The sequence below is a fragment of the Tachysurus fulvidraco genome, chromosome 12 (genome assembly GCF_022655615.1).
Source record: "Tachysurus fulvidraco isolate hzauxx_2018 chromosome 12, HZAU_PFXX_2.0, whole genome shotgun sequence".
Taxonomy (NCBI): Eukaryota; Metazoa; Chordata; class Actinopteri; order Siluriformes; family Bagridae; genus Tachysurus; species Tachysurus fulvidraco.
The window spans coordinates 2,881,766-2,908,679 of NC_062529.1; the positions used below are offsets into that span (position 1 = coordinate 2,881,766).

General features: G+C 43.0%; 1 protein-coding gene across 1 annotated transcript; it reads right to left on the bottom strand.

Annotated features, from left to right (window-relative positions):
• Positions 1 to 738: 738 nt before the first annotated feature.
• syne3 (spectrin repeat containing, nuclear envelope family member 3) lies at positions 739 to 26,787 on the bottom strand. The gene is made up of 18 exons (XM_027160012.2): positions 26,665 to 26,787; positions 23,631 to 23,783; positions 21,802 to 21,974; positions 20,709 to 21,018; positions 19,823 to 19,978; positions 18,090 to 18,434; positions 17,375 to 17,511; positions 13,585 to 13,759; positions 11,035 to 11,217; positions 10,707 to 10,850; positions 9,527 to 9,661; positions 8,875 to 9,036; positions 8,540 to 8,712; positions 7,467 to 8,076; positions 7,122 to 7,268; positions 6,570 to 6,743; positions 6,297 to 6,338; positions 739 to 3,242 (listed from the first exon to the last, which is right to left on the bottom strand). The coding sequence occupies exons 2-18, from the start codon at positions 23,772 to 23,774 to the stop codon at positions 3,054 to 3,056; spliced, it is 3,399 nt and encodes a 1,132-aa protein (XP_027015813.1). The 5' UTR covers positions 23,775 to 23,783; positions 26,665 to 26,787; the 3' UTR covers positions 739 to 3,053.
• Between the last annotated feature and the right edge of the window lie 127 nt (positions 26,788 to 26,914).

The window sequence follows — 26,914 nt, forward strand, 5'->3', positions numbered from 1 at the left end:
CCCTTCAGAACGACCTATAAAAAGAAACCGGCTGAACGCGGCTGCGTCGTTAAAAACACATCTCTCTCTCTCGCTCACTCATTTACTACCGCTTATCCGAACGTCTCGGGTCACGGGGAGCCTGTGCCTATCTCAGGCGTCATCGGGCATCGAGGCAGGATACACCCTGGACGGAGTGCCAACCCACCACAGGGCACACACACACTCTCATTCACTCACACACTCACACAATACGGACAATTTTCCAGAGATGCCAATCAACCTACCATGCATGTCTTTGGACCGGGGGAGGAAACTCCACACACAAGGCGGAGGTGGGAATCGAACCCCCAACCCTGGAGGTGTGAAGCAAATGTGCTAACCACTAAGCCACCGTGTCCCCCCCCACAAACACCTCTATATATATATATATATATATATATATATAAAAAATAAAAACAAATATTTTATATTCATTTTATCTAACACAACCTTGTTATGTCCTAAAAATCTCAAACCTCAGTGTTTAATTACATGGAAATTAATCAAGAAATATTTAAATTTAAAAAATAATAAAAATCTAGCACAAGCTTGCTAGCTAGTTAGCACGCGTTGGTGTTGTGTTGACGGATGGTGTTTTGATAGCTAGCTAGTGTGATATTTGGTTGGGGCTTTGGTTGGATGACCAGAAATGTTCTTTTTTTTTTCTTTTTCTCTGGTTAAACTCCCTTTCATGGGTCTTTTTCTGGGTTAAAATTATTAGCGCTAAAAAAAATAACAAAATAATAATAATGATAATAAAATGAAATTTGCAGCAAGGACACAATTTCAGTTCAAGGTGCGCCGTTAAACACAAAAGTGGAGATGTGCTATGTTTATGTTGCTAATGCATAGTAAACAGCAATCTTTAGCTCTTCTGATTTAAAACGATCAAATTATTGAATATATATATATTTTATATCCAGGAGGAGTTTAAATGCAAAAGTTTTAGAGCTAGAATGAAATGAATATATATATGCCATGTTTCAGTACTGTTTTTAACATCACCTAGTGAACTTCTCCTTGGGGAAATCTTTGTTCTGTTAGAGCTAGCGTAAAATTTGTTAGCTGATCCGTTGACGACGCGAACGCTCGATTCGAAATTTTTTTTACAATTTGACGCAATTTCCTTTCCGTTTCCCGGCCGGTCAGAAGCGAAGACCTGAGCAATAAAATGTTTCTTTTTAAATGATTTATTAAATGATAACTTTAACTTAATGCTTAATACTGAAGGAAACTCTAGCACTATTTTATTTGGCTAATCGATTTAAATCCGCTTTTTGTTTAAAAATAAAAAACATTTAGGTTTATTTATTTCCACCGTATTGCCAAAAGTTTTGGGACGTCTGCCTTTACATGCACGGGACCTTTAATGACATCCTGCTCTTACTCTGTAGGGTTTAATATGAAGCTTTTTCCAGCTATCAACTCTTCTGGGAAGGTTTTCCACAAGGTTTACAGGTGTGTTTATGGGAATTTTTTTCCCTACCATTCCTCCAGAAGCGCATTTGTGAGGTCGGGCGAGAAGATCTGGCTCGCGGTCTGTGCTCTTTGATTTTACGTGGCCTACTGCTTCGTGGCTGACTTCCTGTTGTCCGCTATACCACTAACAGATGACTGTAGAATAATTAGTAGTGAGGAAATTCCTATCCCGGTCACGCTCGAATTGACTGAGCGCCTGTTTGTAGAAGCAGTCTGCATGCCTGGGTGCTTGATTTTATACACCAGTGGCCATGGACATGATTGGAACCCCTGAATGTAATGATTTGGAAAGGTGTCCCAAAACTTTTGCCAATATGGTGTATGTATATATCGGCAACTCTTAGAAATATTATCAAGTATTGTGATATGATATTTTTCGTCATATCGCCCATCCCTAGTGGCCTCTTGTGTGACATACAGTAGGAGTTACGCGTCCATGTTGCAAACTAAAGTCGATAGAGGTATGTTAAAAAGAATACTGAAACACACACACACACACACACGAGCATTTTTCTACAGCGCAGTATATCGAGACACTGGAATAGAAATGTTTCTACTCTCAGTAAGAGCTGTTCTACTCTGTCGGTAATAAAATAAGACCGCGCAACAGCTCGAGTCGTGAGGAACAGGTTGCCAGCGTCAAAGCCAGCCTCCCACTCACACACACACACACACACACACACACACACACACACACACACACACACACACACACACACACAGAGTTCTGCTGGGCCCAGCCGAGCGTGAAATATGATGCTACAGTAACTGAGCTCAGGTTCCTTCATTGCATCTCTGCAGCTTGATTTGTTTTTTTTTGTCTTCTTGGAAAAGAGATAAGTTAACACAACCATATTACGTAACATGATTAATAATGAAGAATAGAATAATATTCATTTTGGTGGACATTCCACAGATATTTTGGTGTTTGGTGGCCACGGAGGAGGTGATTCAGAGGAAAATAAAAAGCTTTCTCTACGGTGTGTGTGTGGGTGTTGTGTGGGTGTGTTCAGCTGGACGGAGAGTGATGTTGAAGCAGCTCGCTTGTATGTAGGTGTGTGAGTGTGTGTGTGCGCGTGGTCGTGTGTAGGTGCTTGTTCAGTTGGATGAAGATTGATGCTGAACGAGCCGTGTGCATAGACGTATGTGAGGATGTGCTTGTGTGTCAGATACTTTCAGTGTGTTTGTGTGTGTGTGTGTAGACGAGCAGGCAGATGATGATAATGGGGCAGACAACCGTGTAGGTGTGTTTGTACATGCATATGTGTGTGCATACATACAAATGTGTCCATGTGTGCAGTTATGTGTGTGTGCATGCAGGTACACCTACGCATATGTACGTATAGGTGTGTAAGTGTGTGTGTGTGTGTGTGCAGGTAAATCTGTAAATCTGTGTGTGTGCACACAGAGCTGTGTATAAATGTGCTACAGTGTGTGTGTGTATACAGGACACAGATAAAGCTGTACCTATGTGTGTATACGTGTGTGCGTATAAAGCTGTATGTAAATTTAACAGTATGTGTGTGTGTGTGTATGTGTGTGTGTGTGTGTGTTTAGGTGGGTGGAGGGCCATGGTAGCGCAGCATGATGTTAAAAGAGCGGGCGAAGTTGTTGGACAGCGAGCAGCTCGTGCCCTCGTCCATCAGGGGCAGGAGAAAGGCGAAGAGCAGCAGACCGAGGAGCAGCAGCTGCAGAGGGAGAGCCACACGACACACACGATACAGGAACCCACAGCAGCTCTCCTGCGAAAAAATACACACACACACACACACACACACACACACACACACACACACACACACACACACAAATGCTCTGATACACACACAAGCAACATTGAGACATTCTGTGTGTCAGGACTAGAGGAACTGTTTGTTCTAATAAAGTTCCTGATTAAAGAAACGTCGCTAAACACGTCGCTGACTCACTTCCCCGTGACTCATGAGTCAGAAAGAAATTAACGCATGCGTTTGAAAATGAAAACTCCTACAGCAGAAACGCAGACACAAACATGCCCTAGCTCTGTGTGAAGTGAAGGACCACCCACACCTGCTAACAGCGAGCAAAGTGCAGCCTCTGAACCCGCCGTCCTTTCCATACACCCGTGTACCGCCTATGCACAAGATCACAGGAGCAGTGTGTGTGTGTGTGTGTGTGTGTGTGAGACTCCGAGAGAAAGCCAGAGAGAGTGCGAGTGGGAGAGAGAGAGTGGGTGGATGAGAAGAGAAAATCTTTTCCTCCTTAGGCCTAGTCAACTTCTACTTGGCGAGTTCACTGTAATTACCGCTAGTCCGTCTCCGCCTGCGACTGTCGCTCGCGAGACACAAAGTCGGTTGATACGGCGATGCCGTTATATCTGTGTAAATCCTCTCGTTAATCTCACAAGCAAGAGAAGATTAGAAGACAATGATTCGTGTCCCTGATGCTGAGGTTTCACACCTTCAGACTCAAAAGCTTTTCAAGTTGTTCAGTTACTAATTTTATAAAACATGGGTCACGTTTGCATTCGCGGTTCATCTCAAAGACGTCCGGAGGCCACGCCTCCTCTATTGTCATTAAGAGCCACAGAGGCCACGCCTCCTCTATTGTCATTAAGAGCCACAGAGGCCACGTCTCCTCTATTGTCATTAAGAGCCACAGAGGCCACGTCTCCTCTATTGTCATTAAGAGCCACAGAGGCCACGCCTCCTCTATTGTCATTAAGAGCCACAGAGGCCACGCCTCCTCTATTGTCATTAAGAGCCACAGAGGCCACGCCTCCTCTATTGTCATTAAGAGCCACAGAGGCCACGCCTCCTCTATTGTCATTAAGAGCCACAGAGGCCACGCCTCCTCTATTGAGCATTAGTAAGTGCAACAATAAAAGATTAGTACTCCCTCGACACCAAGCCGTCTTCTATATTGACTGATGATAAAGAGCTCTGCTTGGCACAATCCCAACCTTGCTCATCGCTAGGAAAGAACCATTCCTAAAGTGAAGCATGGTGGTGGCAGCGTTACCCTCGGCATCGTTATTATGGGCTATTTAATGTAGGGTCATGATGCTGCATACAGTGTCAAGAATTTGATGTATGACACACGGTAGCTTCATAAAAGTGTCATGACAGGATTCTCGGTAATGTTTGACGAGAACGGAAAATCTAAGCTCACTCCTCGGTTCGGGATCTTTTCACTTCCTCCAGGGTCCTAAATCCCACCCTTTTATAGATCACGTCTTTGCTTTTTAAACGGGGTTTAAGTCGGTGTATGATCTGGATCGCTGTCATGCTTAATGAGCCAACTTGGATCTAGTAACCTCCAAGATGGTTCTTAAGGCCTTCGGAGGGCAAAAATTCCCCTCGCAATTACAGCTCCTCCACCACCATGAAGACCTTTCGTAGGGTGGTGGAGTTTGCTCTATTTTCTGCAGCCTAAGTATCGCCAAAAGCTTTTATTAAGGAACTATTTGCAGTCAAAATAAAGATCTGTGTATTTGAACCGGATCGTGAGTTAATAGCCGGAACGGTAAACGACGTAGCAACGTAGTAAGACGTTAAAAGACGTTAAAACAAACAAAATGTCCTGACTCTAATCTAATTTCATACAGCTGCCTCTATTTCTGAGTCACGTGACCAACCAGAATAATAAACTTAAACGTTAACTGCGGCGTATTAGAGCACTAATCAGTGGATCTGCTTCTCCTCCAGGCCTCGTCCGCTCCTCAGAGAGACTGAACAGATGGAAAGTCGGTCGGGAAACGAGGTGTGAAACAAGGTGCAAATCCTTAAGAATTTAGGAAATGAGCCAGAAAGCCGAACACACTCCCTACAGAGAGACTGCGTCTGTGATGTTTCATAAACTCGGTGTCCCACAGAGCCTCGGAATTAAATTCGCCTTGTTGATTGAGAAAGCTCGTTAGTTCTAGCTGATTTAGCCGAAGTGATGGTCGGTGCCGGCTGGCTGCGTTTCGTCTAAACCTCCCGAGATCCGACGGAGCGGCGTCGTGTTTCCTTCACTTTAAATAAGAAGTGAAAGCACTTCACGCGAATGACTGAACGTTTTTTTTTTTTTTTTTTAATCTGCAAAGTGCTTCTTAAACAAAGGAAACATGACCTGAGTGAAGGGAAAGAACACAGTGTATTGATGTGAACCCTTTTAAATAAACATATTTAAGTGAACTCTGATGGTGACGAGTAAAAGAAATTAAAAGTTTTTTTTTTTACGTCAGGAATCATGCGCATAATTACTGAAAATAGAACCTGTGTTCAGTCAGGAATGGAAACGGTCTTGACGTTTGTGTTCTATTGGGTTCGAGTTACTGTCTTAAATGACTGTTGCCAAGCATTTAGGTGGAAAAGGGTTCTGAAGCAATATTTGTCATCTTTACAGATCCTTCTGTGCTTTGGCTTTGTGCTGCTGTGGAGGCTTCCGCACAGACCCGACCGGATCTCACCGATGCTTTAGTACATGATCTCACCTAAATACTGTCGACTTGAACCCGAGAGCTGCTGCTATAATCAGAATTATATCCTTATTTCGAGATCTCGTTACTTTCTCCACCATCTTGCTGACGTGAACAATTTTCTTTTTGCTATGGGTTCTTTAGTAAAGCTAGAGCTTTAAAGGACACCGCCAGCGACATTCCCTTATAAAGCAGCTATAACATGCAGAAACTAACAGACAGTAAGTGCTGACCGGCTCGGTTCAGATTTTGGGGGCGGGGCTAATTTGCACATAACATTTAATATGGAGCTGCTGCACTATATACATACACATATTAAATAAATAAATAAATAAATAAATAAATAAATAAATACCTTTCTGGACCGAACTAGCTCCTCTTGCTGAACTCCTTCCTCCTGCAAAAGAGCCAAACAGTTTTAGATCAGTTATTGTACCAAGAGCGCCACCCAGTGGCTGGAACTGATCACAGCATGTACAATCATGATCCTGTCTGATCCCTTTTTTTTTTTTGCCAAACCAACAATATAAACTTGTTAAAACCAAGTGATTATGTCTTGGATATATTAGAAGAAAGAATGACTAAGCAGGAGAAAAGGGAAAAAAATAAGCGTTCTATCTCCGGGTACCTGGAGTCGGAGCCGAGCTTTAACACCGTCAGCTTCCTTTAGTTTGGATTTATAAAGCATCCATCTGTAGCGAAGCTCCTCCAGTTCCACATCCTCTGTTCCTGCTTCAGCCTGCCAGGAGCTCAGTAGCTGCTGGAACTGAGCTTGACCCCATGGTATGCCAGCGCGGAGCTCCTGCACACGCACACACGCACGCACGCACACGCACACGCACACACACACACACACACACACACAATTTTTTTTTTATTAGAAGTAAACAAGAATGGTTTAATTAAGAGAGAGAGAGAAACTGAGAGAGAGAGAGAGAGAGAGAGAGAGAGAGAGAGAGAGAGAGAGGGAGAGAGAGAGGAACTGAGAGAGAGAGAGGAACTGAGAGAGAGAGACACAGAGAAAGTGAGAGAGTGAGAGAGTGAGAGAGAGGAACTGAGAGAGAGAGAGAGAGAGAGAAAGTGAGAGAGAGACAGAGAGAGAGAGAAACTGAAAGTGAGAGAGAGAGAGAGAGAGAGAGAGAGAGAGGGAGAGAGAGAGAGAGAGGACTCGGTTCCCCACCTTCAGTGTGTTCCGTCTAATCTTTAGTTCTTTGGTGCTCAGTGCTCTTTGGTTGCTCATAATCGCTGCCAGTTTCTCATTTTCTTTACACAGCCAGGCATCGAACTCTCCACTGAGACCTTTCCAATCCGGTCTGTTCTCTCTCACCTGCGAGAAACGTAAACAGTGTTAAAAACAGGCCTGCGGACCTCAGACATATGAAGACAGTGACGAACATTAGGGCAATTCTATTACTAAAAAGGGTGCTAATAAATATGAGCAGCAACCTGCAGGACCGGAGTCCTCAAATCCTGTGTTTGGTTTTGCTAATAAGCTCATATAAAAGTGATAAAGTGAATTCCTGACCTGAGTGACGTCTGTGGAGCCGTGAGCCGGAGGGTCTACGACGTGTGTAAAGGCGGACAGATGTTTTGCCCTAACATCTGTAGTTGAGAATTTTGCTGCATCAGGAGAATCACTTGCATAGTGGACTTCGATCAGTGTTGCAACGTCTTCCACCCCGGTCGAGTGCTCTTTAACCCATTCCTTTGTTCTCCCACGATTCCCGGATCTCCTTTCCGGTCTTGCGCCGCTGGCGTGTCCTTCATCTTTCTGCTGATATCCTCGTCCGGCGGCGATCGAGTCCGCTTCAGTATCCTGACCTCTCGCTTCGCCTCTCCAGACACCTCGGATGTTCACAGATGGCGTCTGACCAGGACCTCGAGGCCCGAACTCCCCGTCGTCTGTTTGAGACGCGTCGTCGTGTTTGCTCACGGAGTCCCTATGTTTGGAAAAAGCCTCGAATCCTCCTGAACCTCTGGCCATCGGTGAAGCCTCGGGAAGCTGATGGTCGTCTTCGAGCCCCGACCTGCTTCCTGCTCCGATTCCGACCGTGGATCCCTCCAGGAAATCGTCTGCATGGTGTGAGTGTGGTGAAGACTCCACTTCTCCTGAGGTACTGTGTCCATTCAAAAGTCTGAAAAAAAAAAAGAGTATAATACATTTTTGTGTATGTTATACAACTATTTTTAAAAGCTTCATGGAATGAGGTCACTTCCTGCAAAAACCACTCCCACATAACACTTTTAGGTAGAAGAGTCTAGGACTAAGAATCGGAATCGATAGGATTTCGAATCAGAACAAAAATCAGAGTCCGAACCAAGTATGAGTCCGAATCAAAATAAGAATCGATACGACTCAGAATCACAAGATCTGAATAATATCCAGAATAAGAATAAGATCCACAAATGACTCAGAATCAGACAATACGATTCAGAATCAAAACAATAATCTGGATAAGACTCGGAGTCAGAATCACAGAGTCAAAAACAATATTCGGAATAACAATGAATCAGAATAAGAATCGAAATAACGTTAAGATTCTGTCCACACTGTATAATAGACAGCGCTATTTCCCACAATCCCTTGCAGAGTCTCACCTGTACAGGTTCAGACTGAGTGCATGGAGAGACATCCAGGAATCACGCAGACGCCGGATGTCACGCTGAATGTGAACTTTGCCATCTTCGGTGGTTTTCAGCAGCACGGCATGACCCTGCGTTTCGGTTCTGTGCAGCTGCAGCTCCTTTTCTGGAAACTCGCCCAGCGCCCTCTACAGGAGCCGGAGAGAATCGACAAGTAAAATTGAGCATGATGGGATTTCTATTCCGAGAACGTTTTCCTTAATATAATACCGTACACACGAAACTTGTATACATGTCAAACACTATCGTGTAAATTTGTGTGAGTGTGTTTGTACGAGTGTGTACTTTACCTCTGCTTCATGCTGTCGGTTCGCCACGCTCCACTCACCGTCCGCTCCTCGGAACGACTCCAGCTTCTGCCTCATGATCATCAGCCATTTCTCCATGTTCAGCAGACTCTCGTGGAAACTCTCGTGCTCCAAAATACTCTCCTCGCTCTCAGTCACCTTCACCTGATTCGTATCAAATAAAATAAATAAAATAAAACAAAATAAAACCATTAGCACCCCCTAGTGGACAACAGGTATAATATCTCTGGCATGATGAGTGTTAATTATATCATCTGGGTCTTAATACACAGGGTGAAGAAGTTCCTACCAATTATTCATTCTTTTTAGCGCAAACCGCACCAAAACACCCGACATTTGCGGAGCTCAGAATCACAGACGTCCTTGGGGCCTTACATACTGAATCAGAAGAACTCATGGACCGACACAGACGTGGCTGCTTTCAGAGTCACTTTGTTTAATAAATAAACATCTCGCTGAGCCAAAATCCTCAGGCCAAAATAAGCACGGTTTGATCACCACCACCACCATCATCATCATCATCATCATCAAAGCACAGCAGGAGTCGAGGAATACACAAGCTCTCACAGAACCACTTCAGGCTTAGAATTTTGAAAGTTTGAGGAGAGAAAAAATAAAATAAATAAATTCTTACACGGACGGATTTGTAGAGGAGCTTCCAATCGGAGTAGAGACGCTCAAACTTGGTCCTGTTGGTGGAGCTGGAGGAGACGAGCGTCTCCAGAGCGGTGATGTGAGCCTCGCAGTCTTCCAGATCTCTCTTAATAACCTGTCCAGAAAATATTAAAATAATAATAATTAAAAAAAATAGTAGTGAGTGGCATGGCAAGAAAAAAACCAAAACCCAGCAACGAACCAGTTTTATATCACAAGATGCTTTCTATTCTTCCTTACGTTACCCTTACTCCGGGATTTCCGGACTACTTTCCTTATATGGGCGTTATTTCCTGTTCCTGCTATCAAGGTGCTTTTAGGAAATAAAATAAATGGCTCGCTTTGTCAAACTGCACAAAGAACTGGACACACGCTGCACTTTATAAGACTTCTATATCCGTATTCCTCTCATTCACTGTATTCGTTTGCTGGATTATAAAATCATCTTAAATGTACAGCAGATTCCATTTTATTTGTTTTATTCTGGATTATTTCCACGTTTTCTTTCTTTCTTTTTGTTAAAAAGGACCTTTGTAAAAAGCATTTCGCTGCATGTAGCGCTGTGTTGTGTACGGTTGTGTACGTGACTGACAAAAGGTTCAATAGAATTTCATTTTTAATAAGAAGCTTAAAAAGGTGGAACAAAACAAACGTGTAGCTAATGAGCAGAAAGGGGCGGGGCTTGTCGATATGGGCGGAGAGATTGTTCAGTGCGCATGTGTGACGTTAGCAGAAAGCGGTTTTAGCGTTGACATGGAGGATAAAAACAAAAGGAAAGCGAAGAAAGGCTTACGATAAGGCAAGAAGTAGGACGTGTTAATATAGGAGCAGCTTTCCAGCGCTGGAGAGAACTGAACGTCGTCTTCCGCGTGAAACGGAGATAAACCTTTCACGCTACAACACACAGCACTACAAAAACACGTTTGTATCACCATAATATTACTCCTAGTGTTCGGTTATTGATAAAAAATATCAACTCGGCCGGCCGCCCCAACAGGGTCCGCCATAATAGATGCCTTGGGTTACGTATGTATGTGTGGGGCGGAGCTATCGATACAGAGGTGGGACCCATTTGGGTTAGGGGCGTGTTTGTTTTGGTGATTTCAAATGTCAACCTTGGCTTTAAAACATCGTGGACTTCACCTTTAACCTTAACTCACCTTCACTTGGTCAGCCTGGCTCTTCTTGGCGAGGATGTCGGGCTGGAGTCCGTCTGCAGTGTGAAATCTCTCCTTTATAGACGAGAGCTTCTGTTGGATAGAGTCGTACGCTTCACCGAAGCTCTTCGTCTTCGAAATTAATTCCTGAGAATGAAAAAAAAACCACCACCCACCTTCCTTTATACAGAATGAATGGATATTAAACAGTGCTGTTCCAGTGAAATAATCTGTGTGCTGATGTTTAATTAAAGTTCTTGACCTGTATCTATCTGCATGATGTTTTATCTCCACTATGTTTGCCATGCTATGTGTTGGAACCCTCATGTACCTGCAGTCGAGTTCTCCTCTGCAGCAGTTGGCTCTGAAGCTGTTCTCTCTTCCTCGTGTCTGTACCGAGCTCCTCCAGCAGGCTCTGGGCTTTCTCTTCGCCGAACACCGAGCTCAGCAGGTCGGCTTTCACCTGCAGCGAGCTGAGCCTTTCCTGCAGCTGCACGCTGTCTCTCATCAGCTTCTGAACAGAGAGGAAAAAAAAAATAGAATAAAGAATGCCTTGTGTGTGTGTGTGTGGAGTTTGCATGTTCTCCCCGTGCCTCGGGGGTTTCCTCCGGGTAGTCCGGTTTCCTCCCCCGGTCCAAAGACATGCATGGTAGGTTGATTGGCATCTCTGGAAAATTGTCCGTAGTGTGTGTGTGTGTGTGTGAATGAGAGTGTGTGTGTGCCCTGTGATGGGTTGGCACTCCGTCCAGGGTGTATCCTGCCTCGATGCCCGATGACGCCTGAGATAGGCACAGGCTCCCCGTGACCCGAGAAGTTCGGATAAGCGGTAGAAAATGAATGAATGAACGAATGTCTAACATGTCCTCTGTTATGGTGGCCAAATAATTCAGATTTAGGCTCATCAGACCAGCGCACATTATTCCACATAAGTCTTGTCCTTTCTCAAACTTTAGCAAAGGTCCCATGATGATGTTTCATCTTGCGGTCCGCTCTTGGGGTGAATTTGCTTGGACGTCCTGACTTGGAATTGATTTTCAGACAGTGTTAAATGGCTGAATACAGATACGAACGATCAGCTTGCTAAGAAGACATTAGGGTCGGAAAGAGACGCGACACGACTGCGGTATGAACGCTGTCTTGAGTGCGTTTCCACAGTAGAGAATTAAAACAGATGTCAGCCGTCGGTCGGGTGCCGACTGATCGTGCGGTTAATCTTATAATCCGTAGGCCATCGCGAGGACGCTGTGAAATCGCTACTTTCGTTTCCAGGATGTAAGACGGTGACACGTGATCTGATCTGTTCCACTGAGGAGGAGGTTACGGAGTCGGAACAGAAAAGCAGCAACCGTATACGTTAGTGACTTATTAGTAGCTTTGTCATTAGTATTAGAGTCGCGTCGACGGAGAGCGAGGAAAAATATTTCAGACTAAATAAAGATTTTTTTTTCCAACTTATTAAAAAGAGGCTGCAAACGACTGAGAACACACACGCATAGACACACACCCGCACACACACACACACAGTCATGCACAAACACGTACACAAACACACAGACACTTACAGACACACAGTCATGCACTCAAACATACACAAACACACAGACACTTACACAGACACACGTATTAAAACACACACAGACACACACGTATAAACACATAAACAAATGCGTACACAGACACACACGTATACACAAACACACACACACACACACACACACACACAAACACTCACACTAACACTCACACACACACACACACACAAACACTCACACACAGACCCGAACGTTCACACACACATAGTCAAACATACAGACACACAATCTGATAGTCTAAACTAAACATCAAATCTTATAAAACTCGCTTGTGTGTGTGTGTGTGTGTGTGTGTGTGTGTGTGTGTGGTTGTTTGACAGAGAATAAGACTATAAACATGGATGATGCTTAGGCTTTCACAAATAGTCGTAAACAGTCACTGCATATACACACACAACACACAGACATTTTTACAGGCCATTATTTCAATTAGCAATCAGGATGATTTCGTCTAAACACGTCTCAGTGGACTCGGTGATGCTAGAATCTTCTCCTCGCCCCTCGACGCTTTCGCCCCGTTCGCTTCCCTCTGCGATTTTTTTTTATACGAGGAATTGATTCAGCCCTGATAAATACAGTTATTTATTTAAACACGATTTTCCGAGTGTCTTTTTTGTTCCGTTTTTTTTTATGCTTATTTATTATTCATCGGTCAGAGCAGCTAAACAGACTTGTGGGTCATTCACTTTAAAGCGAATTTTCAATGGTAAGGCTGACGAGGCTGAAGAGTGTTTCCACTCGACTCTCTGAAGAAGTCATCATTGCAAATTGTTAAAGATGAACTGATAAAAGCCGTGCGTTTTTTTTCCTCCACCAGGCGCCCGGGGCTTTGATCCACCGAGTTGGTCTGAGGACTTTCTCCAGCAACATATCAAAGATGTATTTATCTTCAAGGCTATTAATTTTATCTGCGCACTGAACTGACGTGTTAACGTCTTAGCGTAGTGCTTGATATTCACACGGTACTTTCCAGAAGGACCATTAAGGAGATTAGAAGATACAGTAAACCAACCCGAAGGAGGCTGTTGTGTGAATAAGATCTCTGATGACAGAAGGTTAGTTTGATATGACATTTAATGCGTCTGTAGAAAGTCGGATCCTTCCGATTAAACTTCAAGGCTTTATGGGACTGAATACATAATCTTCAGTGTGTTATCATTGGAACAGAATATAATCTCCTCTATAGCACCAGACGTCAAGGCTGAACGTCCGTCACTGTGTTTAAGATGAATATCAAAACAAACAAACACACACACACACACACACACACACACACACACACACTTTACCTCGATGTTCTGCACATGCACAGCGATGTGGGAAAAGTCGGTGACCTTTGCAGAGGTGTCGAGCACCTGAGACGCCGCCTGACTCCACTGACTGAAGCCATGCAGAGGATCCTGTAGCAGCTGCTTCAGTGCTGCCTCGCTCTCTGAGCAGAGCCGGAACGTGCGACCTTTCACGCTGCAACACACACGCAAGCGTCAAAACACAGTCCAGCATGCGGGTAGTCCATGGAATGATTAGAAAAGTTAAAGACAATTCTATATAAAATGAGCTAAATAGCTCTCTCTCTCTCTCACACACACACACACACACACACACACACACACACACACACACACACACACACACACACACACACACTGTATATATAATGAATAAAACACTTGGGGCAAGTTGTTTTGAGAAAAATAGGTGGTAGTTCCTTATTTTAATTAATGTAATAAATATAATAATACGTTACTATACTAAGTGTTAGCTGTGAAGTTAATCATTACCGTGTGTGTGTGTGTGTGTGTGTGTGTGTGTGTGTGTGTGTGTGTGTGTGTATATATAATCTTGATCAGAAAGATGTCTGGAGTCTGAGGGGAGTCTGTGCAAACCTGCACCTGATACTTTCGGCAAATTATATGTGGTTTCTAAGGTTCACATGAATCACGTGAATGAGTTGTGAATCGGTTTTGAATCGTATGTGAGTCTTGAATCATGTGAATGAGTTATGAATCAGTTTTGAATCGTATGTGAGTCGTGAATCATGTGAATGAGTTGTAAATGGTTTTGAATGGTATGTGAGTTGTGAATCATGTGAACGAGTTGTGAATCGGTTTTGAATCCTATGTGAGTCGTGAATCATATGAAGGTGTTGTGAATCGTGTGTGTTATTAATACGGTCAGAATGACATCATTCAGAGACGTGAGACGTCTGGAGTCTGAGAGGAGTTTGTGCAAACCTGCGCCTAATACTTCTGGCTATATACTGATGAGTGATGAGCTGTGAAGCATGTGAAGAGTTTATGAATCCTATGTAAACAGCTTGTAAACCCTGTGTAAGGTTCGTGAGTCATGTGTAAGGGTTGTGAATCATTTGTACAGATTATGTGTGGTTTGTAAGGCTTAGGGTTGGGAATCATGTGTATGTGTTGTGAAACGGTTTTGAATCATTTGTAAGTTGGGAATCAACTTGTGAGTTGTGAATGTGTGTGATCTTGAACAGAATGACATCATTCGGAGATGTGAGACGTCTGGAGTCTGAGAGGAGTTTGTGCAAACCTGCGCCTAATACTTCTGGCTGTATGTGATGAGTGATGAGCTGTGAAGCTTGTGAACTATGTGGTGTGTGAACAGTTTGTAAACCTTGTGTAAGGGTTGTGAATCATTTGTACAGATTATGTGTGGTTTCTAAGTTTTAGGCTTGTGAATCATGTGCATGAGTTATGAATCGGTTTTGAAATCATATGCGAGTTGTGAATCATGTGTATTAGTTGTGAGTCAGTTTTGAATTATTTGTTAACTGTGAATCATGTGTATGAGTTGTGAATCGTGTGTGTGTTATTAATACAGTCAGAATGACATCATTCTGAGATGTGAGACGTCTGGAGTCTGAGAGGAGTTTGTGCAAACCTGCGCCTAATACTTCTGGCTATATACTGATGAGTGATGAGCTGTGAAGCATGTGAACTATGTGGTGTGTGAACAGTTTGTAAACCTTGTGTAAGGGTTGTGAATCATTTGTACAGATTATGTGTGGTTTCTAAGTTTTAGGCTTGTGAATCATGTGCATGAGTTATGAATCGGTTTTGAAATCATATGCGAGTTGTGAATCATGTGTATTAGTTGTGAGTCAGTTTTGAATTATTTGTTAACTGTGAATCATGTGTATGAGTTGTGAATCGTGTGTGTGTTATTAATACAGTCAGAATGACATCATTCTGAGATGTGAGACGTCTGGAGTCTGAGAGGAGTTTGTGCAAACCTGCGCCTAATACTTCTGGCTATATACTGATGAGTGATGAGCTGTGAAGCATGTGAACTATGTGGTGTGTGAACAGTTTGTAAACCTTGTGTAAGGGTTGTGAATCATTTGTACAGATTATGTGTGGTTTCTAAGATTTAGGCTTGTGAATCATGTGTACGAGTTGTGAATCAATTGTGAATCATGTGTACGAGTTGTGAATCAGTTGTGAATCATTTGTGTATTGTGAATCATGTGTATGAGTTGTGAATCGGTTGTGAATCATGTGTAGGGGTTGTGAATCAATTGTGAATCATGTATATGAGTTGTGAATAGGTTGTGAATCATGTATGATTTATGAATCAATTGTGAATCATGTGTATGAGTTGTGAATCGATTGTGAATCATGTGTATGAGTTGGGAATCGATTGTGAATCATGTGTATTAGTCGTGAATCGGTTTGTGAAGAGTTGCGAATCGATTGTGAATCATGTGTATGAGTTGTGAATCGATTGTGAATCATTTGTACGAGTTGGGAATAGGTTGTGAATCATGTATGAGTTATGAATCAATTGTGAATCATGTGTATGAGTTGTGAATCGATTGTGAATCATGTATGAGTTATGAATCAATTGTGAATCATGTGTACGAGTTGGGAATCGATTGTGAATCATGTGTAAGAGTTGCGAATCGATTGTAAATCATGAGTAAGAGTTGCGAATCAATTGTGAATCATGTGTATGAGTTGCGAATCGATTGTGAATCATGTGTATTAGTCGTGAATCGGTTTGTGAATCGTGTGTAAGAGTTGCGAATCAATTGTGAATCATGTGTATGAGTTGCGAATCAATTGTGAATCATGTGTATGAGTTGTGAATCGATTGTGAATCATGTGTATGAGTTGTGAATCGATTATGAATCATGTGTAAGAGTTGTGAATCAATTGTGAATCATGTGTAAGAGTTGTGAATCAATTGTGAATCATGTGTAAGAGTTGTGAATCGGCTGTGAACTATGGAATAAAAACACAGTCAATAATAATCGTACGTAATTCAAAGCATTTGTGTGTAAATTTTAATTTTGCGGAGTTGGATCCCAAAATCTACGGCCACGACAGTTTACAGATACGAGATTTTGTGTGTTTGTTCAAATACAACTTCAAAATGTACGACTATGACAGTTTACACACACAACGCTTGTTTTCACAACACCTCTTTTTCACACACGAAAACGGTCTGCGAAACAACTGTCAAAATACGTCATCACGTTCACAGGCATTACTAAGCGAGGGAAGATGAATCGATTCCACGAAGTTTAAACCAACCGCCCTCTTTTAAACCACTGGCGCCGAAATGGCGGATCAGCGGCCAATTGCTCACTCATCGTCTCAGGTAAGTTGGTTTTTCCTTCCAAATTCGGACATGTTTAAGGGTTAGTTATCACTAATAACAGAGAGGAGTAATATTACAGAGATAGGTTAACTATAGTAAGTAAGATTAGCTCTCAGAGTAAGGTTACATTAGGTGCTTAAAGAATACAGCTGTTTAGGAGGTCATCACTGCAGTCTGTAGTGTGATGAGATAGGCCTACATAAAAGAATTAGCAATTTTAAGTGTTAACTTACTAACAGCTGTGTACATGCACTGGAATACACATAGTGAACCATGTGTATGAGTTGTGAATCGGTTGTGAACCATGTGTATGAATTGTGCATTATGTAAACAGGTTGCGAGTCAGCTGAGAACCATGTTTATGGGTTGTGAATCGTGTATATGAGTTTGTAAATCGTGTGTACAGGTTGTCTATCATATTTAGGGCTTGTGTATCGTGTTGTGTGAGCACACCTCTGGTACTCTTTCACCGCAGTCAATACTTCATCAGCAATTACTCGGGAGTCATGTGGGAACCTGTATAACTCCTTCAGCTGGGCTTTGAGCTGCTCAACCTGATGCTCCTCAGCCGAAAGGACAGTCCTCGCGTCCTGTAAAAGTCACGGATGCCACTAATATACACGGACATCAAGAACGTTCAAACAGCATTAATGACAATGACATGGTAAAGCCTCTGTGCCTGAGCTAGGAATCATGGGTACGAGTTGTGAATCGGCTGTGATCCAGTTGTGAATCGTGTGTGTGTGTGTGTGTGTGTGTGTGAGAGAGAGAGTGAGGAGTTTGTGCACACCCGTGCCTAATACTTCTGGCTGTACACTGATGAGTGACGAGCTATGAAGCATGTGAATAGTTTATGAATCCTATGTAAACAGTTTGTGAACCCTGTTGGGATGGGAGTCATTTGTACAGGTAGAGTGAGCGAGGCATGTCATGCATGGCCTCTTGAAGAATTCACAGGGAACTCTTTGTACGATTCAACCAAAACCTCTCGAGAAATTCCACTTAATGTGATGATTATCTGTCTCACCCTGGTCAGGAATTTACCCAGGGTGTTTTATTTTCTACCCCATAATTACTGCCACAGAAATATGCAGGTTATGTGCTAGTTCGGCTGATTCCCTCTATAGCACGTTATCACAGGGACCAGAGTTAGAAAGTGTGCACTCACTGTATAGTTCTTCCACTGAGCCACCATGTTCTCCTCGGTCCTCTCACCATCCTTATTCTCCAGCTGACGGCTCATTTTGTGCACAAGGGCCCGGAGCTGCTTGATGCCCTCTGCCAGCTCCTCTCGCCGGGTGTAGTACTCTCTCTGAGCATCCATAGAGCCCTTCAGCTCGGAGTGTATCTCCACCAGCGCCAGCCTCAGCCTCTGCCATGTCAGCCGCAGCTCTTCCACCTCCTCCGTGATTAGCTCGGCTCCTGCGGGTGACGTGTTGGTCTTCACAGCCCTGGCCTGGGCTTCGATGTACAGTAATGTCTCTTCTTCACGGGAGATGTTGTCATCCAGGTCCTGAAAAAAGGAGCAGGTTTAGATTTTGTAGCCTTTATGCAGGTTAATACAGTCTTTGTTACAAATTTAGTCCAGCATTTGGAGTTGAAGTTTACCCCGATTCGATTCTGTGATTTGACTCTGAATCGACTCAGACAGTGAATCAAACCGGTCATGTGTTTTAGGCTGATTCACCGAGTCGTGCGCTCTGGATATTTGGAAGACGACAAATACTGGATGTGATATACAGGATCATGTTTTTAGCACCAACTCTGCTTTTTTCATGTTCAGATCACTTGATTTCCTGTGTATTTCCCCCTCGTGGTCCTCATCCAACGTTTGTTCGTTCGTTTAACTGCATAGTGTGAAAATTTGGAACTTAAACCTAGGCGGTTAAATAACACGCAACGATAAGCACATTAAACAGTCCTGAAAACGCAAAATATGCATCTCCACAGAAAGCTGCATCGTGTCAACTTTTATACTTCTTTTTTGTTAAATAAGGCTGTGCAACATGTTACTATGGCAACGATAATCAGACCGATACCACATAAAAAACCAACCAAACAAAAAAACAACAACAAAGAACTGAAAATAGCTACTTCATTTTGCACGATAGGACACTTTCACTTTTTAAAAATAAATAAATAAATAAATAAATAAATAAATAAATAAATAATTAATTTGGGGGAAGTCGTGGCCTAATGGTTAGAGAGTCTGACTCCTAACCCTAAGGTTGTGGGTTCGAGTCTCGGGCCAGCCACGACTGAGGTGCCCCGGGCGCTGGAGCATAAATGGCTGCCCACTGCTCCGGGTGTGTTCACTGCTGTGTGCGTGTTCACTGCTGTGTGCGTGTTCACTGCTGTGTGCGTGTTCACTGCTGTGTGCGTGTTCACTGCTGTGTGCGTGTTCACTGCTGTGTGCGTGTTCACTGCTGTGTGCGCGTTCACTGCTGTGTGCGCGTTCACTGCTGTGTGCGCGTTCACTGCTGTGTGCGCGTTCACTGCTGTGTGCGCGTTCACTGCTGTGTGCGCGTTCACTGCTGTGTGCGCGTTCACTGCTGTGTGCGCGTTCACTGCTGTGTGCGCGTTCACTGCTGTGTGCGCGTTCACTGCTGTGTGCGCGTTCACTGCTGTGTGCGTGTTCACTGCTGTGTGCGTGTTCACTGCTGTGTGTGTGCACTTTCGATAGGTTAATGCAGAGGACGGATTCTGAGTATGGGTCACCGTACGTCACGTCACTGTAAGCTAATGAATAAATAAATAAATAAATTCATTAAGGATTCGTACAAATTCTGGTTAAACTTAACGGTAATGAATAAGTATTCACCGTCAGCGTGCCTCGCTTTCCTTTGTAAAGAACCTTTTTCTTTTTTTCCTTCTCACCACATCTGAAGTGAGTGAAAGTACCTGCAGGGCTCGCAGCCGATTCTCAGAAACGTCCTCGATCTCGGTGAAACGACTCACTTCGTCGGTCTTGGACACCAACCACTTTTGAAACTCGTGAATGCGGCTTTGGTACTGCCGATGCTCTTCTGCGACCTTCTGCACCAGAGCCAGCCTCTCCTGCGGATCAGTAAAGAACACTCACGTGACCTCTGGAAACAAGCCGCTGGGGGACTTTTCCCAGTCAGCCGTACCATTAAATGCGTCTTTTTTATCTGCGGAACATTATTAGAGAGTCACAGCGAATAATATAACAGCACGGGATGGATGGATGGATGGATTTATTTATTTATTTATTTTGTATGCTGGTATGAAATCCACAGTGATCTGGTATGAAGCGTGTTCAAACTTGAGTGCTTAAAAGAAAAGAAAAAAAAAAGAAAAGGGACAGCTGAAGGACAGGACCAGACTTCATCCTTTATCCCGCATTCCAAACATGTTTTTCTAATGGCTAACAGAAGAGATACGGCACGCGACGTGCTGCGGGAATATTTCCGTTCTTATCACAGGGGTCCCTAAAGTGTCAGTCTTTTTATCTGCTCGCAGTCACATTTAAATGTTGTGAAACATCCACGAACGTTCCCTCGCTCTTTATTCTCTGGAAATTAATACGAAGTTAAAACAAATTGCTTGCATGCCACAAAGAAATCCATTAAAAAAACAAAACATTTTTTAAATTATGATAATAAAACCCTTGTGCTATGTCAGTAATGTCGTTAGAGAAAATTCATCAACATCGAGATTTAATGCGATTTTTTTAAGGCATTCAAAAGATCCTCGATTTTATTCTCAAGGCTTTTCTTGGTGAATTATCGTCTCCTCGTATCCGCTCTGATCTCCTGAACGTTACCTCTGCCCTGGTGCGGACGTTGTCGTAGGCCTCTTGGAGCGCGTTCTGAGCGTTCTCGTCCACGCTGGGGTCCTGGGTGCGGATATAAATGGCGGAGGCCTCGTCCAGCAGCCGTTCCAGCAGAGGCTCCTGGGCCTTCACGTCACTGCAGATCACGTCGTGGTGGTCCACCTGCCACAGCTTCTCCCTCAGACCCAGTTGGAGCTCCAGCTGAGGCTCGACCGTCCGCTGCACCTTCACCAGCCACATGTTGAACTCCTCGTGGGCCTTCAGGTACTCGCTCCAGTGAAGCCACACCCACTCGATACGGCTAAAGTAGAAACGATGCCAAAGACTCACGGGTGAAGTAATGACCAACAAGGTTTAACCAGAAAAAAAATAGATGAAGAGATAAACTGCTATGGAGCGCTTGGGAAGGCGATGGCGAAGGGTGCTTGGACCCCGCAGATCGCTGTTCATGGCTCTATTGCTAGTAACAGCTAGAAACAACAGCTGCGTGTTGCCTGACGATGACTTAGTATCCGCTGGCTTCCGCTATTCCCTGCTTTACGATATAAAACGATAACATTCAGGAGAATAGGATGCGCCGGATCATGCGCCGAATAGCGCGGAAAGAAAACCTGCACGTAACGAGAGTGTCAACATTGTCCTGTTATTTCAGATTTATTTTCTCTCGTGTACTGAAAATCATCCTAAACATAATTAAAACACTGTATCGTGACTTCGCTTGCTAGCTAGCGGACGAGACGGATAACACGCTAGCGCTATGTTCGATGTGTATTAGAAACCTCTGAACTTTGATATCTGGCTATCTTTGTTTTACGCTGCGTTTGTATCCTTTATATTACAACGAGTTTTGGCTTGAAATCATTTTGTTTTGATTTAAAACGGTGATTATTGTTTAAAACTGTAGAATTAGCATGACTGATTACTTTCCGTGTTCCTGCTGAGTACCTTTCATTCCAAGGGCTCTGTGTGTGTGAGTAGGAATATTTAACTCGTAATTATTCTAATAGCACGGTGGGACCCCAGATCCAGCTTTCCGTTCATTATAATACGGAATTTTTTAACCTGATTCGTTTCGTGTCCGTACCTGTGGCAGTGGATGATGTAGGTGGACGTCTCGTCCCACAGGGTCTTAAGTTCTTTGAGTTTGGAGTGTGTCTGGTTCTTCAGCGCCTCGTCGCCGTTCTTCAGAAGAGCCTCGGCGGCCACCAGGACCACGTCCATTTTCATCCGGCCCTCCTGCTCCGATTCGCTGATTTCCTTCGGGGTTAAAGCATTAGCATGTACGTTTAAGCGTACCCGGGGGACGGCGTCTTTTTTAAGATTCACTTAATAAATATTAAAACATGCAAAGTCAGTCAGTAAAAGCTGTGCGCATCTCGTAGGGAATAAAAGATAAGCCGAAAGCCTATAATCTGCTAATCGAGTCCTGAAGGGGTGAAGGATGACTTGGCGGTAGGATGTAGTCACGTGATTGGAGTGAAGAAAGAAACGATTATTGCTGTAGCCTAGTTACACAACGCAGCATGCGAAAGAAAGTCGAGATTCGAGTCTTGGAAGGTCGGAGCTGAGTCGAGTTAATTCAAGCAGGCGAAACCGTGACTTGAGACGGAATTAAAGGATTTAGGCAAGAAAAAGAATGTGTGTGTTAATATACGAGGAGAATGAGTTACTTTCGCAAAAACCTTATAGTCTGCATAACTTTACGTCCTCTGCAACAGCTGACTATGGACGAAAGCTACTTGTGAATGGTGCTTGGACCCCGCAGGTCGCTCCTTGTGGCTATATTACGAGTTTAGTTTCTTGTCTTCGTTCTGTAAGAAGCGTATGGTTTACTGTCGGGATGCGAAGTAATAAATAAATAAATTAATAGAATGCAAACAGATGAGATGTGCAGGACCAAGTGCTATTTTAAAAGCTATTTAAATGCTACTTTATGTAATAATCACAACAAGGAATATTAATATATAGGCATTAAACTCAACTCCGTTGCATTTACATTGATGGGATTTACATTTTTATCTCATTTTATACAACCGAGCAATTGACGAACTCACAACCTTCCGATCTGGAGTCCGATCCCTTAACCACTAAGCTACCACACCTCCTGACTCCTGTTAAAGCCCAGGCCCAGGATGTAGGCATAAAGAACTGATTATCTAAGTTGTCGAATACGTCTCGATACGTGTTAAACATCAGGAAACAAAAGCTACCGTCTCGTGCTCAACTTTTAATCTTCTGATTTCACTTGTCCTTACGCAATACTTTATGAGTAGGCTGTATTTATAAGTACAGACGCTGTCGCTGCATGTGAGGCTTTAACTACTGGGTCTTTAATCAGACTTGTCTTTATGTCTGTGACCTGCTGTGATGATGATGATGGTGGTTACAGGATGGAGCTCTTCCTGTTCTGTTCAGTCAGGTTTCGACTCAGCTAAGTGCCTTTAATTAAGATATTAAAACCATAAGAATAAATAATGAGTAAGGACGCGTTGTTGTAACGGAGCGATTCCCACCCTGACGCTGTTCCACTGCGTGGCCTTATGAATGAGCTGTTACTATTGAAACAATCACCGTCTTACTACTATAGCGGAATCCTGTTAAAATGTTCAAAGTCCCAGACATGGAATATATAAAGGAGGTGGAGTTTTTTTTTATTAACATCATACTGTATATAGATAAGACAAATCTTCTTTCCCTACAGACAAAAACCCCTCTTTATGTGACACCCTAAAGAGAAGAGAATATAAAACATTGTCATTCTGCAGCTTGTATTGACTTGGTTTACAGCCAGAAGTGTTTTTTTTTTTTTTTAATCTCTGTGCCCTTCATGTATAGAACTGTTTTAGCTCTCTGTCGGCTTGCTATAATGAGCAGACATTTCTGAAGCATGTAAGATGTGGTTCGTTGTGTCACCTCCGTCTCTCTCAGTCGAACCTCCAGAGCCGCTCTGGGTCCTGCGGTGTTGTCGATGAGCTTAAGTCTTTCCTGGACGGCCTGCATCCAAGCCTGTGCGTCCTCCCAACTCTCCCTGAACTCATTCTGCTCCTGTTGGGTCATGGGTTTGACCTATACACACACACACACACACAAAGACACACACACATACATACACACACAAAACGTACATATACACACACACACAAAGACACACACACATACATACACACAAAACGTACATACACAGACACACAGACACACAGACACACAGACACACACACACACACACACACACACACACAGACACACAGACACACAGACACACACACACACAAATAGACACAGAGACACACACACAGGTTATAATAACATCCATTAAACAAGCTCCCAGAGTAGGAATCCTTTTTTTGATTCATTTTGATTCATTGATTCATTTGATTCGTTTGCTGCATGATTCGGTTTCACTTTGCACTGTGCTGCAACTCGACAAACTACCACCAGATGTTTCCCCCAGCCCCATATACACCGTTCTGTCAGAACAAAACAAACCCCCCAAAAAAACTCTCCATTTCACTGAACTCGAAATCCACATAAAAGCCACTGTGTTATGTTTCATGTTTCTACTAAACAGAGAGATCTTTTTTCCCCTTTAGTGAGCAGCTGTGCTCTATAACCAGAACTGGATGTTTGAATTGAAATCTGTTTCCTGAATGAGTCACTTTCTCCCACCGCGAGCGCTCGGCAGTTCTCCCGAATCCGGCTGTGCGCCGCAGACGAGACTACGAGAACTCTCCTGCTAGGATTAAAGCGAGAATCCAGCCGTGAACAAAACCTGCACCGTTTTCCCTCGTGTCCAAAACGGAGCTGATTCTCTAAAAAAAGACTGATGTCTGCAATTTGCTTCTTTTCTACTGGAGGTGCAAAGAAAAGCTATTAAAGAGGAACGGGAAGTCATAACCATAAACAAGTTCATTTAAAATGTTCCCCGTTCTGGAGTTTGATGTGAACTGAAGTTCTTGACCTGTATCTGTGTTCTACTTTATGGTGCCACACGATCGGCTGATTGCTTATCAGTGAACCTGTAAATGTGCAGGTGTTCCTAATAAACTGGACACTAAACGTATACAGGTTAATGCTGCGTCCGCACCGTCCGGGTTGCTGTTCTAGACACAAATGAACACTTATGCTAAATTACACAATTATGACAGAAACGTTCTTTTACCTTTTATCCTAATCTTGGAGCTTATAGGGTTTTTTTTTTTTAGTACCTGAACTTCCACTTTTTTCTTTCTTTCTATTTTTTTCAACAACAATAAATAACTTCTTTCTCTCAGTGTGTGTTTTGCATCGCTGAAAGTCTGCGATTCATATGCAAATACTCCACCTTCACCTTGGAACAGCGTTAAAATGAAAGGCACTGAAAAAAATTGCACTGAAAAGAATAGCGTAACAGTTGTTAACAGCCGTGGCAGCGAATGCAAAATAAAAATGATTAAAAAAAAAGATGAATGATTTAGAAAGAGATCAGAGATGCAGAAAAAGAAAAACTTGTGCATCGATGAAACGGTAAAACCAGACGCAGGTATGTGACAGGAAAAGCCAGCGGTGGGACGACATAACGAGTGCAATAACAGTTCACCTGTGCAAAGACATAGAGAAATATCTTTGCACCGGTATGACACAACTTCAGTCCGATGTCGTGTTCGGTGGGTGTGATAAGGCACAACCCGTAACGGAGTGCTGTCACCCCGGCAAAGTGCTTACAAGACTTACCAAATGATTCAAATGTTAACATGATCACCACATTTAAACAGTTTGTAGTCAGATTTAATGTTGAGAAATGTTTTACATTACATTATACATTATCAACATCATACCTACATTATAGCTGCCATAAACACCCTCTCTCTCTCTCTCTCTCTCTCTCTCTCTCTCTCACACACACACACACACACACTCTCTCATTCTCTCTCTCTCTCACACACACACACACACACACACACACACCCTCCCTGTCTGTCTGTCACTCTCTCTCCCCTCTCTCTCTCTTTCTTCCTCTCTCCGTCTCCCTCTCTTTCTCTCTCCGTCTCCCTCTCTCTCTTTCCATCTCTCTCTCTCTCCTGAGAAACCACAAAGCCTAAACTCCTCCATCGTCCATCTGTCATGCTGGGAAACTTTCTTTGTCTGTTACAAGATCATATACCCTGATACCTATATTTGTATATTTCCAGAAAGATAAATTCTTCCTTTCTATCAAACTTAAATCAAAAAGTTATATTCCCCAAATTTTTTTTTTTAAAAAGAACGTCTTTCTGTCTGTCTGCTGATGATATTGTTTACTGTACCAAACGTTTTGAACTAGGAAACATGGTTTATTTTAGACAAGCAGAGATTCACACAGACATAAAAAGACAGACAGACGTCTCTGCACAGCTATACGATAATAAGATAATAAGATCAGTGGCCTGGAACTAAATGTTGTATAAAATACATGTATTAATTACTACAATAATATCGTGAAACCGTGATATTTATAGATACCGATTTGGAAAAACCTCAACACCTCTAAAAAAAAAAAAAATTGGCACCAATGATAATTGATACCTGAAAAACATAGTATAATCTTGTATAATGTTGTTGATATTATTATTATTATTATTATTATTATTTCCCGCCAATCCAGTGCAGATGCTTTGCATGACAGTTGGAGGAAGAAATCCTACTGATAAAGATCACGATAATAATGATAATAAACAATCAAAACTACTCTCTGCTTCTCTTTCAGACTAATAAACACAACACTGTCTCCATGATGGTCAGGACTAATCCAGGACTAATATACCACCTTATGAACACGTTATAAACACCACAAAAACACTGTTAGCGAACAGCTTCAGCTCCTCAGCGCCTGTAAACTTTGTCCTGAGACACTAATACACTGTAATATCACATAAAATCTACTCAAATCATAACACACACACAAGGAAAGGAGCTTAAACCAGTCACTTACCGCTACTTGTGCATCTGAAGCGCAAATAAAACGTCTCTGGAGATTTCGGAGTACAAAAGTTAGCTAGCAACAAAGCAGCTACTGTATTACTGCAGCTTAATAACCGACCTGAGAGACGCTCTGAACTGCGCTTGCGCAAGGCGGTCACGCATGCGCAGTACACATTTACAGTCACCTGGGCATGCTTGTATTGTACTTCTTGCGGATCCTAGTTTGGAATCGACTTTTATTGTTTTATTGATTACTGTTA